Source organism: Acomys minous (assembly GCF_964271855.1).
Source record: "Acomys minous genome assembly, chromosome: 3".
Lineage (NCBI taxonomy): Eukaryota > Metazoa > Chordata > Mammalia > Rodentia > Muridae > Acomys > Acomys minous.
The window spans coordinates 66400425-66417603 of NC_140485.1; the positions used below are offsets into that span (position 1 = coordinate 66400425).

Sequence of the window (17179 nt, forward strand, 5' to 3'; positions counted from 1 at the left end):
GTCATGGCTAGGCCCACGAAACCGCAGAGCGCAGACATCTTTGGCTTTGTTATTGCTTTGAAATGGGGTTTTGCTATGTAACCCAGGCTGACTGTGAACTCACAGCACTGCCCCTGCCCCAGCCTCCCAGGAGCTAGGACCTCAGGCAAGTGGTATCACCACACATGGGAAATCCTTGCTGGGCTGTTTCTCATAGCAACTGAGGAGACAGAAAAGCCTGGCAATAAAGAAGAATACGTGGTTTCTGGAGCTCAGTGGCTGGGGTTCAAATCTCACCTCTGCCATTGGCTGGTGAGGCAACCTTGGGCACGTTGCATAACCTCTCTGTGCCACATTCTCTGCTCGATGAAATGGCCACCATGAGGTACCACAAAGCTTCCATGAGCTAATGGCCGCCTCGCAGCAAGCGCACCATGTCCGTTGTCCGGTAGCTGTCATAAGCCAGTAAGCTTACAAGCCCACCTGGGCTATGTATAGAGAGGACATGGGCTCTGCATGCGCAAGTGAAGAGACGCACGAGAGCCCCTCTGAGCTGCCCTGAGTCCTGGCGCAGTTGCCAGCTCGGGCAGTGCTAGCCAGTGGTATCCTGGCAGGAACACCTGCAGGTCTGTTCATGAGGCTGTAGGGAGGGGCACATCTAAGAAAAGGGTCTGGAATGATTCAGAGTGTCCGGTGCCCAGATGTGTCCCAAGGCCACCTGGATACCTCCCCTTTGCTTTGATTCCATTTCTTTTCGGCCGTTTCCCCTCACATGCTGGCAGGTCCCAGGTCCAGCCGAGGGCCTCTATTTTGGGGAGTTCTCTTGGATAATTTAGTGGGCGGAAGCTCCCCCCAACCCCCCTTGGAGCACCCCCTCAGCAAAGGCGGGTGCTCCACAGAAGTGAAAAACAGTGGGTGGTTCAGTTCAAAAGGACAAAATATTTCTTGCTCTGGCAGTGAGAAAGGAAAGAAACTGTCTGAGGAACTTAAGAGGAGCTTTGGAGGGGGCCTAACGCTGCTGCGGCTCATGAGGGCACGTTGGGTGACTCAGCTGTTAGGCCCAGGCTCCAGCCTGGTAGTATTAATTGGGCTTTAAAAAGGGAAAAACGCTTAACTGTGACAAAGAGTGAGGGCCATAAAAAAAAAAAAGTGGCTAATGCTGATTCTCCGGAGTTCCAGAAGGCGTCCCTCATTCCAGCAGCTCCAGGCACCTGTGGAGATGGGGACTCGCCTCCAAGGCCTGAGCTTGGGTGGGACCCGAGTCTAAAATTATCCCCGATAATGAGTCCGCCAGAGGAGGCCCAGAATGCAGGTTTCCTGCCTCGCTGCTGGCCACGGAGGCGGAGGTTCCCAGGGAGGCCTCGGGAGGCAGGGGCTGCCGAGCCAAGAACATGGGCTCGCAGCTGCCAGAGTTGGGGTCACCTTGGGGCCAGCTGTGTGAAAATGGACTTTTGGAGTATTGATGTGCTCATCTGTAAGTAGGGTTCACGATACCCTGGTCAGTGGCAATAATAACGGAACTAGTTTTTTGTTTTGTTTTGTTTTAAAGGGCTTTGGATGGGTGTGGTGGCCCATACCTGTACCTTCATTTCTCAAGGAGGAGACTTGAGGATTCTAAGTTTGAGGCCAAGCTAGGCCATGAGGACTCTGTCTTTAAAAAGTAAAAATAAGAGGAATGAGCGTGGGTGAGATGGCTCAGGGGGCAAAGGCACTTGCTGCCAAGCCTTACAGCCTGGCTTCAATCCTGGAGCTCACACAATGGAAGGCGAGAACCACAGATTGTCCTCTGACCTCTTTGTGCATGCCACGGCACGTGCACACTGATATACCCACGTGATGAAATAAATGTAGTGAAAAAGAAAATGAATACGATTAAGTGCCCAGGATGGAACCCAGGGCCTCCAGCATGCCAGGCAAGAGATGTGCGTCTGGCTAACCAAGTCTCCCAGAAGGCTTTGTAGCTAGCTGGCCTGGCTTAGTCTCAGGAAGAGAGGCCTAGAGGTGACATATGAAGACAGTCAGGCAAGCCCAGTCCCCACTTAGTCACCACTTACGCCTTGACCGTGGGAAGGCTTTATTATTTTTTAAAGATATGTATTTTTAGCGTCTATTATACACCTCACTGTCCTCAGCATGTCCATTAAACACGTTCATTTGACTCTTTTCAGCTCTGGGATGTGAGTCTTGCTAGTGTCTCCGTTTTACAGGGCAAAAATGTGATGACAAGGCAACTTCAGCAGTGTGGGACCTTTTGGATTGTCAGAACCATGCTGCCCAAGAGAACTTTCTGGAAGAATGGACGTGGTTTATGTTTTACTGTCCGGTGTGGGAAGACACCTGGTTTTGAGCACCTGCGATGCAAGCTCGTGCCATCAAAGAACTGACTTTGGCCTACCACTTACTCATTAATTACTTTCCTCTTAGCCATGTGTGGCTGGCGGCTGCCATGTTGGGCTGTGCAGGACTGGATGCCTTTGCAGGAGAGGTGTGAGTGGGGATTTAGAGACCTGGCACACAGTAGACACTGAGTTAGGGGAGGTGTTCACGCATAATGTAGTGGCTGCTCTGTGGGAGGTAACATATGGTTAGAAGCGAAAAGCAAGCGGTGGGGTCTCATTTATGCATATGACGGCCAAGAGGTCTCAACCTGCCTCGGCCTTTGTCTGCAACCTGGGAGCCCTAGGTTGGGTGTCCCATTGCTGTTGCAGGAGATGGGTACGGAGGCCGCAGAAACGGGGCCTCTTCAACAGCTACGCTGCGCAGATCCCCACGCACTGTCTACACATTAGTGTCTGCTGGCTTTCAAACCATCTGGAAAGTGGGTGCTTACAGAGTGGCTGGGAGGAATTTGGGAACCCTGAGACTTGGTTTAATTGGAAGGCAGCACAACTCCCTTACTGGCACACAGTAGGTAGACAGACATGACTGCTCTTCGGGATTGGTACACCATTACTTAAGCTGGGCTGCCAAGGTCCACCCTGGTGCATGCAAACTTCAGAGAGAGTCAGTCCCCTATGTAGGAGTGAGGTGGGACTTTCTCAGGCAGGGTTCTAGTTGGTTTTGGTGGTGACTCTGGGATCTGCCTGGGGTTGGAGGAGCTGCTGTGAACCATGCATGGAAAACAAAGAGGTCCCATGGGTGAAGTCGGCTCCCGTCCCCTCCCCCCCATCAATATCTCTCAGAGTTCAAGTCTCTTGTCAGAAGGGGTGATGAGTCATTAGCCTTGGGAGCTCCCGTGTGTGTGTGTGTGTGTGTGTGTGTGTGTGTGTGTGTGTGTGTGTGTGTGTGTGGTGTGTTTTAATCAGAGCCCACAGCACTATTTCAAATGTGCTTTTCAAAGCTGGCTCTATCTCTGAGCCCAGAAATTCCCGTGGTGCATGCAGGTGGAGAAGGGAAAGAGCAACTGCCCAGCCCAGCCATCCTGTGGGCTGCAGCCCAGCCCATTCCTTCGAGCCGTGGCCCACAGGTGGGAGCCACGTGTGTACCATCCCACACATCTCTTCCGTGGCTGCAGAGGTCCTGACATCTCTCCCCTCTATTTTCCTGTTTATGCACAGCATGCGTAAACACATGCGTTGCCTGGTTTCGGCGACTCTTTTTCAGCCTTATTGCTGGACCCTCCGAGTAATACTGGAAACCTTGGATTTTCTAAATGAATCTAAAAATAAACTCTTTGAGGGGAAAAAAAATCTTGGACAGTTGGCACAGGCGCCATTATTTATTTCTTTCCTTCGTCTTCCTCTTCATCCCTGAACATTCAAGAACATTCAAGAAAGGCACTGAGTGGTCTAGAGGGGCACCCTGGGCAAGTGTCCAAGGGCTCCTGGATACCCCGGGGGTGCTGGCTGAAATCCTGAGCAGCTTCCTCTGAGGGGCACCCTCTCGGAAAGTGGGGTGTCAGGAGGCTGGATTCAGGCAAGGCTGCAGCGGGGAGGCGGTGGCTGTCTGAGTTTGCACGCAGCTCCTGCAGGGCCTGGCGGGCCGCGCCCCCACCCCTGCGCGCCTCCCTCTCCCTGACTTTTTCTCTGCCCCGAACAATCAGGGACTTGTGCTTGGCGGCCAAAGGAGCCACGGAGCTGGCTGGCTGCGGAGGAGGCGACGTCATGGATTCCTGAGTGTGAAGTTTTCAGGAAAGCCCTTAGTTTTGGAGATGGACGGGATCCAGGGGTTTCCATGGCGCTGAGTAAACAGGAGGAAACAGTGAGGGAATCCCGTTATTTTACTGCATTGAAAGCCTATAAACACGGAGCGCGGGGAAGGAAGTCGCGTTGCCGCTGGAGTAAGCGACCGCGAAGCGCCGGGAGCCCGGGGAGTCTGAGCCGAAGCCCGGAGCACGGCAGCGGGAGCACGGAGAGCCGGAGCGGGAGCACAGGAGCGGGAGCACGGGGAGCCAGAGCCCCGGAGCGGAGCCTGGGCTCTGCAGCTTCTGCGCTGCTCCGCCGCGTCCCAGCACCCCGTCCCCAGCCCGCTGAACCCGGCGCCTCCAGATGCAGCGCCCCGCATTGCGCAGGCCGGGTCCCCGCCAGCCCCTCCGCACCATGGGGTCTGCGGACAGAGGTAACCGCGCCGCCCTCCGCATCCCTACCTGCATCCCTGCCCGCATCCCTGCCTGTATCCTCTCATCGCATCCCGGCTCTGCTGCCCAACCCCCCCCCCCCCCCCCCCGCGGAGCACCACGCTGTCCCTGCTCGCAGGTAGATGGGTAGATGCGGTCAAACAGGGGTGCACGCACGCATCCTGGCCAGGGCAGTGACTCTTAAGAAGTGTCTCTAGGCGGGATTCCGTGTGTGTGTGTGTGTGTGTGTGTGTGTGTGTGTGTGTGTGTGTGTGTGTGTGTGTGTGTGTGTGTGTGTCGGGACACCAGGAAAGGGGGGAGGTCTTGCTGCTAACCCCTGGCTGCTTCTGTTGCTGCTCTTGGCTTTGACAGCAGAGGCCATCGTCCTTGTCATCATTATTATTTAGCTTAAAAAAAAAACAACCCACATTTTGCTATTTACTAATACAGAAAGACTTCACTTTCCAGTAGTCTCATCAACAGATGCTCTGGGCCATTCAAGCAATTTCATCCATTTTCTCCCCATTTTGGGGTTTGTGTCTGAGGGCTCTTCCAGCTCCCCCAACCCAATTTAAAGAACAAAATACCACCAGTTGGTCAAAGGGATCACAGGCGCCCCCACTGTCCCCGTTCCTGCTCTTTTTGACTCAACCTTGAAGCCATTCAATTTGGTTCTGCTGGGAGGGAGTTGATGCGTGAGAATACGATATGAAATCTAGCCCATCTGGTTGGGATTGTGAGGGGTTTGGTCTGGGAAGTCAGAAATCAGGCCAGCCTGTGCCGCAGGGACAGGGGCACCAGCGAATGGGAAGAGCTGAAGGGTTAAGCGGAATACATCCGCGTAGGAGGAGTTAGCTTCGTGTCATAAAATCCGAGTTGAACGTAGGTTTTGTGCTCTGCGTAGTGGACTGAAGTCCCGGGGCGGGGGTGCGCGGTGGGGGCGCAGACAAATGACAGTTTTGGCCAGTGGATTGAGGTGGAGAGGGGGCTCTTGCTGAAACCCGATCCAAGCCCCACCCCCGTTAGGCAAAAGGTGCGCTTAGCCACCTCCAACCTCAGTTTATTTTTAGTGGAGCGGGACTTTTGAAAGCCAGATCCTGTCTTTTTACTGGTACCAGTTTATCCAGTCCTCTGCCAGTGTTTAAATGGTAGTGCTGCAATGATACAATGACAAGAGAAAAAAAAAATACTAATATTATGTCAGGTGTCAGGGTGGTGTTGCCAGACAGGCCATGCATATGTGAAGGTCTTGGAGTGTGCACCCCCCTACCCTCCCTCACCCCAACAACCCAAAAGTTAAAGATGGATGCTCTGACAGTGTGGGAGGGGGTGCCAGACTTAGTTCCATGAAGGAGGAAGAGAAGGATACAGAGAGAACTCTGTTTTGTGCCTTACTGTGGCTGCTGAGGGACCCAGCATTCTCTGCTCTGAGCTGAGAATGTTGCTCCTCTGCTAAGGTCTGGAAGGACGCATACCTTGTCTCACTCCCCAGTCAGTTGTCAAGTGTGCAGGAACGGCAGGCATGTGTAAGCCAGTGTGCTTGTATACGCAGGACACAGGATGACAGATTGGTCCTGGCAAACATGACATAGCAATACGGCAAGCAGAGAGCCAGCATCACAAACAGCTGGCTTGTCTAGCCAATCACTATGCCCTGCATAGGAGTTCCCAGAGACAACAGCTAGGGCATGGTTAGACTCAACTGCCCTCTGGATGAGCATGCCGATGGGCAGTCTCTAAGCATAGACATGTCTACATGGCAACAGCAAACTTGCTGTGGGGCATTGGTCTGAAGCCCCCGGGGAGCTTAAAGATGCGAAAGAGGTGTGTTCGGTGTTATCTGAAAGGTGATGGAAAGTATTTTAGGAATAAACAAACTTGAGATGAGCTTTGCTTCCTCCTAGGCCCCAGTTCCCTGACTTCTGCATGGATTAGGAGAGCTGCACGGCTACCGCACAGCTGTGGGCTATCAGGGGGAGTAACTTAACCGCTCTGTGTCTTTAATTTCTCCCTCTGTAAAATGGAGCCTCTAGGGAGGGGGTTGTGGGAGTCAACAAACCCCTACCACGATGCTTTTCTCATCACGGGTGCCCTGTAAACCCTAGGTGCAGTTTCCACCACAGTGACGACAGAGGCTCGTGCGTAATGTTGTGTGGAAATTGGACACCAGTGGAAATTCTTTGAACACATGTGCTTTGGATCATGCCCTGCCCCCTTCTTTTGAAACAGAGTCTCATGTAGCCCAGGCTAGCCTCAAATTCATTTTGTGACTGAGGATGACCTTGAACTTCCGATTTTTTGCTTCCACCTCCAGAGTGCTGGGGTAACAGCTCTGAGCTGCCATGCCCAGGATACAGGGTGCTAGAGATTGGACTCGGACAGTCTCTTCACTGACTGGACCGCATCCACAGTCCCTTAGAGCTCTTAAGGTATTCTTTTTTTAAACCTACTGGAGCTTTGAGATGACACAGACTGGGCTAAGACAATGACTTCAGAAGCCTCAATTTCCTCATTTGCAAAAAATGAATAATGACAGTATAGCCTTTGTGGGGTTGTCGCGCGCGCGCGCGTCACACGAAACCATGCATATAAAAAAGCCTTAGCTCTGTTTCACATGCGGTGAGCACATACCCAGTGTTGGTGTCTGATGGCTGAAGGCAGCAAGGCCAGCGTTGCCAAAAGTCACATACAGAAGGAGGAGCAGAGGGCCCGGCCCTGGATGAGCCATGGCTGTCCCCTGTTGACTTTGTGTTGACTCAGAGTTGTCTGGGGCTGTCTGCTTTAGACTTACCACGTCGTTTCCTCCTCAGAGGCTGTATTTGAGGTGCACTGTACTCGCCCTCCATGGAGGAGGGGAGAGAGGCACAGAAAAAGCAGTAGCTGGCTGAGGGTTACCCAGTAAGAAAGTGGCCGAGTCAGTTTGAAGCGCAGGCTCAGCAATCTTGGATACTTGCTGACATCAGCCTAACTTCTGAATGCCATCGACATACATATAGCTTAGACCTTGGCTCTAGAGTCTTCCTACAACCCCAAGATGTTCTCTGACACATTCTGGAAGGAAAAGAGAGACACTCGAGAGAATGAAGACGTCGTGGACAGGGTCAGAGAAACCGAGGCAGACAGAAGGTGCCGGGTCTAGCCTCGCCTCATCTTAGGACAGTAAGAGAACATTCTCCCTGCATTAGAATAAGGTGGCCAGCAAAGAAGCTCAGAGCAGAGCACCACCAAGGCCCCTCCCTGGTTAGTTCCCCCCCATGGCTTCCCAGGCAGCCCAACCTGCAGGGAGCCTTCTAAGTCCAAGTCTCCCCAATGCTCAACGTTGCAGAAGGAAGCTCTCCAGTGAGAGCTTTTCTTTACAACACTGAGCCAGAATTTTCTGGAGCTGTTTTCTTTTCATGACTTGTTCTGTGAGTCTCCAGTGGATCTCAGAAGAAATTTATGGTACCCCAGAAATCAACATCCTAAGTGCTGGTCATGGAGGTCCAAGGAACCTCCCTTTCCTGTGCCTCAGTTTCCCTACAGATAAGAGAATAATCGTAAATGTTGAGCTGAGCACTGTTTAGAACAGCTGCCCTGAGCCAGGTATGGTGGTGCACGGAGACTCATATAGGCTCACCAATCCTAGAGCAGCTGACCTGTCCATTTCCTGTTCAGCAAGCTGAACACAGTGGACAAGAGTTTGCTCTTGTGCTCTGGGCAAGTGCATGCCTGCCTGCACATGTGTGTACACATGTTTGCATGCACTTGTACATGTGGCTGCATGCGTGTGTGTGTGTGTGTGTGTGTGTGTATGTGTGTGTGTGTGTGTGTGTGTGTGTGTGTGTGTGTGTGTATGGTTGGTTAAGCTGGCTCCTTGGGGCTACTGTAAATGGCCATCACATAATACTGCTTTGACAGGAAGAATGTCTTTCTGTCCTGTGCTAAGGAGCAGAAGTCTGGAGTTGGGGCCTTGCAGGCCATGCTTTCTGAAGGCTCAGTGTGACCTTGCCTGTGTCTTCTGGCTTCTCGTGGTTGGTGGCTGCATTGTGTCTCTGTCTTCCTGTGGCCTCTGTGGATTGGTGCTCGCCCTTCCGAGGGCCCTCGGCTTGGGACCAGCCTTCTCGGTTCTTGCATGGTTTCATCTTCACTGGTTCACATCTGCAGAGAGCCTCTTCTCCTAAGCATCTGAAGTGAAGACTGTGAGCTTTGGGCTTTGGTGAAGTGTGCAGAACAGGACACCACCAGCAGTAAGCTCTTCATTCAGCCAAGGCACCTCCTCCTTGCTCAGCCCCGAGAGGCGTGCCACACTGTGCCTGCAAGCATGCAGAGAAGAACTTTGCCCGCAAGAGGAACAGTGCTCCCAGGCTCCCGAGGAGGCTGTGGGCCAAAGATGGTCTCTGGGCAAGCTTGAAGCCCAGCCCAAGGGCAGAGAGGAATAGGATGGAAGCTGAGAACACAGATGTGGGCCGGGACAGGTCATGAAGGATCCGGTAAGGGGTCTGAAGCTCACTATCAGGATTACATGGGAAAATCCAACAGCAGTAGGCTGTGTGGCGTCCTTAATCTCAAAGGCTAGCACTGACTGACGAAAGAGGGCTGCAGCCTGTTGGAGCGGTTGCTGGGGAAGCTGGTGAGAATCCTGGACAGGAGACAGAAACCAGTGTGGAAGGAGCAAACAGTCAGGAGTAATAATGCCTTCCTGCCTATAAGCTGGTGGCTCCACTGCTCCCCAACTATGCTCTCCCAGGCCCGGTGGGGGTTCCATAGGAATTCTTTCTATTTCAGCAGCTAAGTTACCAAACACCACCACCTGTCTGGACTCCAGTTTCCTGAGTGGGAAGTGGTGTGATGGTGATTATAACACCCACAGTGTCCTCAGGTCTAATGGACATCTTGTCTGAGGGACATCTAGCCCTCAGACTAGACCAACCGGTAGCTTGTGCTTGCTGCCTCATATGCGTGCGTGCGTGCGTGCGTGTGTGTGTGTGTGTGTGTGTGTGTGTGTGTGTGCACACACACGCACGCAAGCGCGCTTGAGTGGGCACTCACAAGCACACACGTTACTGTTTGCTGACCTTGGACTGTGAGCCCAGTGCTAGGATTACTGGCATGCACCATTCTGCCCAGCTTCTTTGTTTTATTTTAATTAGTTAATTAATTTTTTTGAGACAGGACCTTGCAATGTATCCCTGGTTGGCCTGGGCGTGCAGGCATGGGTCACCACGCCTGGTTTATGTTGTTTAAATTTAAGCTATTACCTTTTGCCCATCAAAGGAGCCGCCAGGGTCCTTCCTGAAGGATGATATATATTTTTGTACCAAACCCAGGAGTCTTTCTTCCTGCTCTGGATGACCCACGTCAACCCTTAGCCTGAGTATGAAGTGTTTGTTTCAGTGCCGGGCAGGGCAGGCAGAAGAGCAGCTGGGGTGCAGCAGTAGGCCAGCGTGTTTGTATTTTCATGTCACACAGAGCCTGCTGAGAATCTGACAGAGGCCCACAGCCGTGAGAGGTCCTCACATGCCAAGTAGGCAACTGCAAAGGTGAAGGCTGCTGGTTGCATAGGAGGAGGAGAGAGAGGGGGTGGGTAGTGGTGCTGGGGCACATAGCTTGCAATAGGCCCTGGACCAACCCCTGGCATAGCATAAAACTGGCATAAAACCCATTCTCAGCATTGATCTCCTAGTCACTGGAGACACAAAGGCACACCTCTCATTCCAGTACACTAGAGGCTGAGACAAGAGGACCAGGAGTTCAAGGTATCCTTGACTACATAGCAAGTTCAAGGCCAGCATACAACCCTGTTTCAAAAAAGAAAATACACTGAAAATTAAAGAAAGCGGTGGGGCAGGGAGGATGCTGTGTGCCTTGTTTTGGAGGGGAACAGTGGCACTCCAATACTGAGGTCTGTGGCTCAGCATCTGTTTCCATTACTGCCTAACTTCAGAGATTGTTGGGTGTGGTAGTACACACTGGTAATTCCAGCATGGGGGAGCTGAGGCAGGAGGATGATGAGTTCCAGGCTAGTCTGAGCCACAAAACAAGACCCTGTTTCACAAATGCAGTTGACTGGGATGTAGCCCAGTGGTATAGTGCTTGCCCGGTGTGTGAGAATCCTGAGCTGGAGCCACAACACTGCTTAAAGGGAAAACACCGTGTCCCCGGTGATGAACAGATTGCTCCTGAGAGTGGCTTTGTCTGAGTGTGGAGCAAGTCATTCCAGGGGTCAGACACAGAGAGCAGCAAGAAACCCAGTCACCAAGATGAGCCACAGTTAATGTGACAGTTTAAAAACAAAAGTAAGAGCTGGAGAGATGGCTTAGAGGTTAAGAGCACTGACTGTTCTTCCAGAGGACCTGAGTTCAATTCCCAGCAACCACAGAGTGGCTCACAATCATCTATAACATGATCTAATGTTTTCTTCTGCCATGCAAGCAGAGCACTGTATACATAATAAATACAATTTAAAAATTTTAAATATTAAAAAAATAACAAAAGTAAATGCCAAGTCTTACAATAACCTATACAAATTATAACAGTTTCAAATAAAGGCAGCATGGGTATTGTTTGGCTCCCGTTTCCCTCAGAGTCTGGTTCATCTCCGAATAGACCTGACACTCATCTTTAACTCCGAGGAATTTGCTTGTCACAGGGGCCTTTTGTTCTGTATGCATCTTGGTTTCAATAAACAAGGTATAAAATACAGTATAAGGGTGGTGAGATGTCTCTCCGGGGTAGGAGTGCTTGCTGCCGAGCTTGGACGACCTGAGTTCAATGCCCGGAACCCACATAATAGATGGAAGTCGCTTCCTCTGCCCTCCCCATATGCACCATGGTGTATGTGCGCACACTAAATAACTTAAAAGAATGTAGTTGAAGTATTGGGGTTTATTGGTGGCATCAGACTTGTAGTAATCCTCCTGCCTCGCTTCTGGAGTGGTGGGATTATGGGTATGCAACAGCCCGCCTGGTGATTTTGATCCTTTCCTCCCACCTGGTAGCCAACTGCCTCTGTCAGTGAGTTTCACAATTAGCATCTAGAGCAGCAAAGGCATCCCAGGGTGTGCTGACATTGGGTGTGTGTCCCTGCGTTTCCTATTGGGTTCACAGTGCCCAGCTTCTGCCGGTCATGGAGGCCGTCGTCAGGATGTGAGGTCTGTGTCCAGAATTTATGGCTTATTCCGTAACTGCTGCAGCCAGGATCAGGGCGGTGCACAGAAGGAAGACCCCACAGCATCCTGCTCCAAGGTTAGCGAGGGTTTAAGATGCAAAGGCTGAGCGTTATGCCACGTTCAAGGTCCTCCTGAGCGTGGGAGTGCTGGCGACTGTGCACGTCATACCCCAGGAAGCCGATGATGACTGTTACTCTGGCTGGCAGTGAAGGAAACTGAGGCACAGACAAGGCCAGTGTCCTGTACTCCAGGAAGAGATCAAATGGGACCCAGGCCACTCGAGTTGAGCTGTTCTTATTTAGTGCTTGGTGCTGGCCCTGGTGGGACATTTATGTTTGTACCCATGGGAGCAACTGGCCTTCTGGAAGGTCAGTTTAGAAGTGTGTGTGTGTGTGTGTGTGTACACGCATGCTCACAGGTGCGTCCCTGGCTCCTTATCTATACAGTTACCTTATAAATGTGTATTTTATTGTTGTTTTTCTGTCACTTATTTCAGGGACTCTCGAATGAACTTAGCGGGACACTTCCCTACACACAGGACAGGCTCTTCCCTCTTCTAAAAACTCCGTGTGCACGCAGTGTGCCTCTGGAGCCATCGCATCAGATGAAATGTTTGCCTAGTAACAGTGACAGGTCACGTACCCATGCTTGGGGCTTGGGTGCAAACATGCAAAGTGACGTTGCTTTGACAGTCTGACATTGCCACAGACTACCTGTCCTGGGCCACCACATCAGCCAAACAGGGAGTGGCTCTTCTCATATTTTGTCCCTGCTCTGTCCCCCAGGGGGAAGCATTGGGCCTCTTACCCAGTCTTCATCCTTCCATGTCCTGGGCATCACTGAAGACTTGAGGAGATAAGTGAAGAGCCAGGAAGCCAGGGAAAGCCTCCCTTCCAATGTCTTGGGAGATAGCTCAGCGCACAAAGCCCTTGCCCTGCAAACACGAGGCCTTGAGATCAACCCGCAAACCCATATTAGAAAAGAAAAATTTCAGGTGTAGTGCTGTGTGCTTGCAATCTCAGTACAAGGGAGGTGTAGACAGGTAAGTCCCTGGTACTTGCTGGTCCACCAGCCCGGCCTTACTTGGTAAGCTCTAGGCCAGTGAGAGACCCTGTCTCAAAACAAAGCAAAAAGGTGGACCGTGTCAGAGGAAGGGCTGTCCCCTGGCCTCCATACACAAGCACACAGGTGAACGCGCTCACACACAAACCTGGATTTCATATAAACAGTGGGGGGAAAATTGAATATAATTATTTCCACATGCAATATTTAGGACCTACGTTTAAAATAATTAACTGTCTAAAAATCAGGATCTTATATTTTTATTTGCTAAAATTGGCTACCCAAGATATTCAGATGGAGAAAATGGACACCCCTTGCCCCTGCCCTCCAAGTACACGCATTAACGCTCAAGAATAGGCAACAATGGATTAAATACATATGCGTGTAAAGGATGCTGCAGGGTCAGGCCTAAGTGAGACAGGAAGCACGAGAGGAGACAGAGGGCATCCAGGGTGGCGTCTCTCTAGGGAGGTGATGTCTGAGCTAAGACATGGCCCAAAAAGGGTGCAAAGACCCTGTGGTGGGGTCATGCTGGGCATTTTCCAAAGCCAGTGACTGATCCACAGGCAGAAGGCGCAAGAGAGGGGGACGGTGGCTCAGCACGATACCCTACACAGCTGGGCAGCTGACACAGAGCCTGGCTTTTCTTCTTCATTCTACACTTGGCAGGAAGCTACTGGAAGGCTTCTGTATGCATGTATGCACGTATACATATTTAAAATAGTTTTACTTACGTGTGTGCATTTGCGTGTCTGTGCACACGGTTGTGGGCTCTTGACAGAAGAGGCCATCGGGTCTCCTGGAGCTGGAGTTACAGACAGTTGTAAGCTTTATGATGTGGGTGGAAACCTAACTCAGGTCCCTGGAAAGAGCAGTCTGTACTCTTTTTTTTTGGAGAATGACATAATTTTATTGTTTCTTATGGCTGAGTATATTATTTAGTTTTCTATTGCTGCAATAAAATACATGACCAAAGGAACTTATAAAGTGTACAATTATTTAGGCTTATGGCTTCAGAGGTAGATTCTTTATACATACATATATATATATATATGCATATATATATAATTTATTCATATCACATCTCAATTGTTATCCCATCTCTTCCTTGTATCCTCCCATTCCTCCCTCCCTCTCGCTTTCCCCCTACTCCCTTCCCCTATGACTGTGACTGAGGGGGACCTCCTCCCCCTGTAGCAGTCTGTACTCTTAACTGCTGGCCATCTCCCCAGCTCCTGGTATGTGTGTGATTAAGATGTATTTCACGTGTATAATTGTTTTTGCTCGAACGTGTGTACAGGGCCCACAGAAGCCCACTGGAACCGAAGCCATAGGTGGTTGTGAGCTGCCACGTAGGTGCTGAGAACCAAGTCAGGTTCTCTGCAAGAGCCACCGTCCTCCTACCCACGGAGCCGTGTCTCCAGGCCAGACATATATTTTTAAAGGACCCTTCTTGCTGCTCTATATTCAGGCACATGTGGAAAGAGATCCAGAGAGGAAGCTGCTGTGCTCATGCAGGCGGGAGGAGATGGGGCCTGAGGAGCAGGGAGATGAGTGATGGAGTTGGTGAGAGATGGCCAGGCTTGGGGTGCATTTGGGAAGAAGCTGCCCTCTGTTTTGAGTTTGGATGTAGGATAAGGAGAGAAAGCAGGGCCATTCTGGCTTTTGGTGGACGAATGGGAGGGCCATACATGGCCTTGGGGGTTAGTGAAAACAACACAGCCTCAGGGATTGGTTTGGGAGACATTTCCTTTAAGATGGTGTAGACATCAAGATGGGCCATCTGAGCCTGCATGTTCTGGAGAGGCGGAGCTGGGCATAGTGCATTGTCTTCTTTCAGGTCCTCCAGTGTTTCCTGTGCTCCTGCCCTAGGGCCTTTGTATATATTGACTACTCCTGGCCTAACTTCTATTCAAGCTAGTGCTCCCAGTTTTAGGGACCTGAAGGCTTCCCTGAACTCCCCATCTCCCCCAGAGTTCCCTAACGTGATCGCGGTCACACCTTTTTTTTTTCCTTCCATGGTAGTATCTACTTGTAATGGGGTCAGCGTTGGTGGAACTGAGCTGCGTTCCTGGGCTCCAGCTCAGTCAGTTATCAAGTCTGCTGCGAGCTTCAAGCCGGTGACATCCCTGGCTTCCCGCTGTGCTTTTGTTGGGGGTGGGTAGGCTGAGGACAGGAAGAGGCTTTTATAGGGATGTCAAGGGCTGAGCAAGAGAAGGGCATGGCTCCACTGTCAAGGCCTCTGTCTCAGCCCACCTGGGGCCTCCCCATACACAAAGGCCATGTCCTCTGCTCCCAGGGCTGGGCCTGAAGAGCTTGGTTATTTATTCTAGCATTAAAAGTACTCATTCCCCCGTCCCAAGGCCCGAGCCTTCAAACCAGCCCTGAGAAAAGAAAGCTCCCTGGCTCCCAGTTCCCACAAGGACATTGCTGGTGCAGGGCCTGGGCTGAGCCCTCCCTGTAACAACTCTGTTACTCTGCCTTGGTGCGGAGGAGCAGAGTGAGACGGTCTGAGAAGCCCACTTTTCTAGAGAACAACCAAGTTCGTGCTCTGGGTGCAAAGTGTGGACTGGCTCGTCCCAAGGCTGGCATGTGGGTGTCAGTGGAGAAGCCATCTTCTCTTTGTTAGCTTAGCTTGCTCTTGGGGACAGCAAGACCAGACTGGAGAGCAGTAGTAGGTTCTTGCCCTAGCAGTTGGGTGGCCAGGTTTAGCCTCAGAGAGGAGGATAGTTAAAGGAGAACCTATACGAAGAATGCCATTCATCCATCTCTTCCTTTATCCATCCACCTGTCCATCCATTTATCCATCCATCACCTATCTATCTATCTATCTATCTATCTATCTATCTATCTACATATTCACTCATCTAAATGCCCAACTATCCATCCATTTGCCCAAACATCTCTCTATTCAAATATCCACCCGAGCTCCATTTATGTGTACATCCACTATACATGAAGCCGTGAATAAGGCGGTCAGGGCCCAACACCTTAGCGGATCTCATAGGGTCTTTGGGAGATAAAATTCTCTGATGAGCCAGGCCCAGGCCTTTCCTTTACTTCCTTGTCAGGCATAATGGGACAAAGGCATTATACTTCTACCAAAGATCATTTTAAGAGCAGCTTCTCAGGGGCTGGAGTAGAGTTCAGTGGCAGAATGATTGCCTAACATTTATAGGACCCTGGGTTCAGTTCCCAACATCGAAAAGGGAAAGTAGCTTCCCAAATGGATACCCTCGGGGAGCAGTTAGCGGAATACAGGAGGGAGGATTCTGGGCAGGCACAGGCAATAGAAGCCCACTTGATCAGAAACTTTAGTCATTGTGGCGTAGAGCAGTGGTTCTCAACCTGTGGGTCCTGCCTCCCTGGGAGTCAAAGGACCTTTTCACAGGGACCTAAGGACCTAAGACCATAGGAAAGCCCAGATACTTACATTACAGTTCATGACAGTAGGAAAATTACAGTTATACAATAGCAACGGAAATAATTTTATGACTGGGGGGTCACCACAGCACGAGGAGCTGTATTAAGGGGGTCACAGGATCGGGAAGGGTGAGGACCACTGGGGTAGAGGGATAAGAAAGGATGGGTGGGGGCGAGGGAGGATTCCAGAGCTTTCCACCACGGTTCTCTTGTTTTTCCTTGGCCAAATTTTAGAGTCTGACCTTGGGCCCCTGTCCTAAAGGATGTGGGAAGAAGATCCGTTTCCTTCTAGAGATGTGGATATTCAAGGTCTTGGCTAGAGTCCCCACCCCTAAGACATTGGCTGACCCCACTGTGATACCCTTTTATGCCCTGACCACCAGAAGGTGCTCTGTGACCCTGGAACCCATTTTGTTTATATATTTTATTTTGTTTTTATTTTCGGTTTTTTGAGACAGGGTTTCTAAAACCGTGTAGCCCTGGCTGTCCTGGACTCACTTTGTAGGCCAGACTGGCCTCAAACTTGAAGCGATCCACCTGCCTCTGCCTCCCAAGTGCTGAGATTAAAGATGTGCGCCACCACTGCCTGGGCCTGTTTTGTTTTGTTTTAAATGCAGATTCTGGGAGCCCTGTGCCCAGCTTTTTAGCACTCTGGTTCAATTGGTGCCTGGTGGGGCTTAGAAATTAAATGTTTTAACTGGCCTCCACCAGATTCCAGTGTATGTTGGGGAGTTAGGAAAGCCAGCTGTGCCTCTTTGCTTCTGTGTCCTGTGACAAGGGCAGTGGGGTAGCCTTGCAGATGCCCCCACGCGTCAGCATTTGCAGCCAGTACTCAGCAAACAGATCTGAAAAGAAGGACAAGTGTTTTTGGTTTTGGTGGCGAGAGTTTGTCTCTCTGTGTAGCCCAGGCTGACCTCAAACTGGAAGCAGCTCTACTGCTTCTGCCTCTCAGGTGCTGGGATTATGGGCTCCCAGGACCACACCCAGCTCAGTGACGGGTAGCTTGAGGCAG

At 51.1% G+C, this 17179-nt stretch overlaps 1 protein-coding gene across 4 annotated transcripts in view; it reads left to right on the forward strand.

Moving 5' to 3' along the window:
* The first annotated feature begins 4148 nt into the window (after positions 1–4148).
* Positions 4149–17179, forward strand: part of NFATC2 (nuclear factor of activated T cells 2) — a 133366-nt gene continuing 120335 nt past the window's right edge. For all 4 annotated transcript variants that reach the window (XM_084777932.1, XM_084777931.1, XM_084777933.1 and 1 more), the window contains exon 1: positions 4149–4536. In XM_084777932.1, coding sequence (XP_084634058.1) covers positions 4467–4536 — 70 coding nt within the window. In that variant the 5' untranslated portion in view covers positions 4149–4466. The remainder of the gene's footprint in view (positions 4537–17179) is intronic.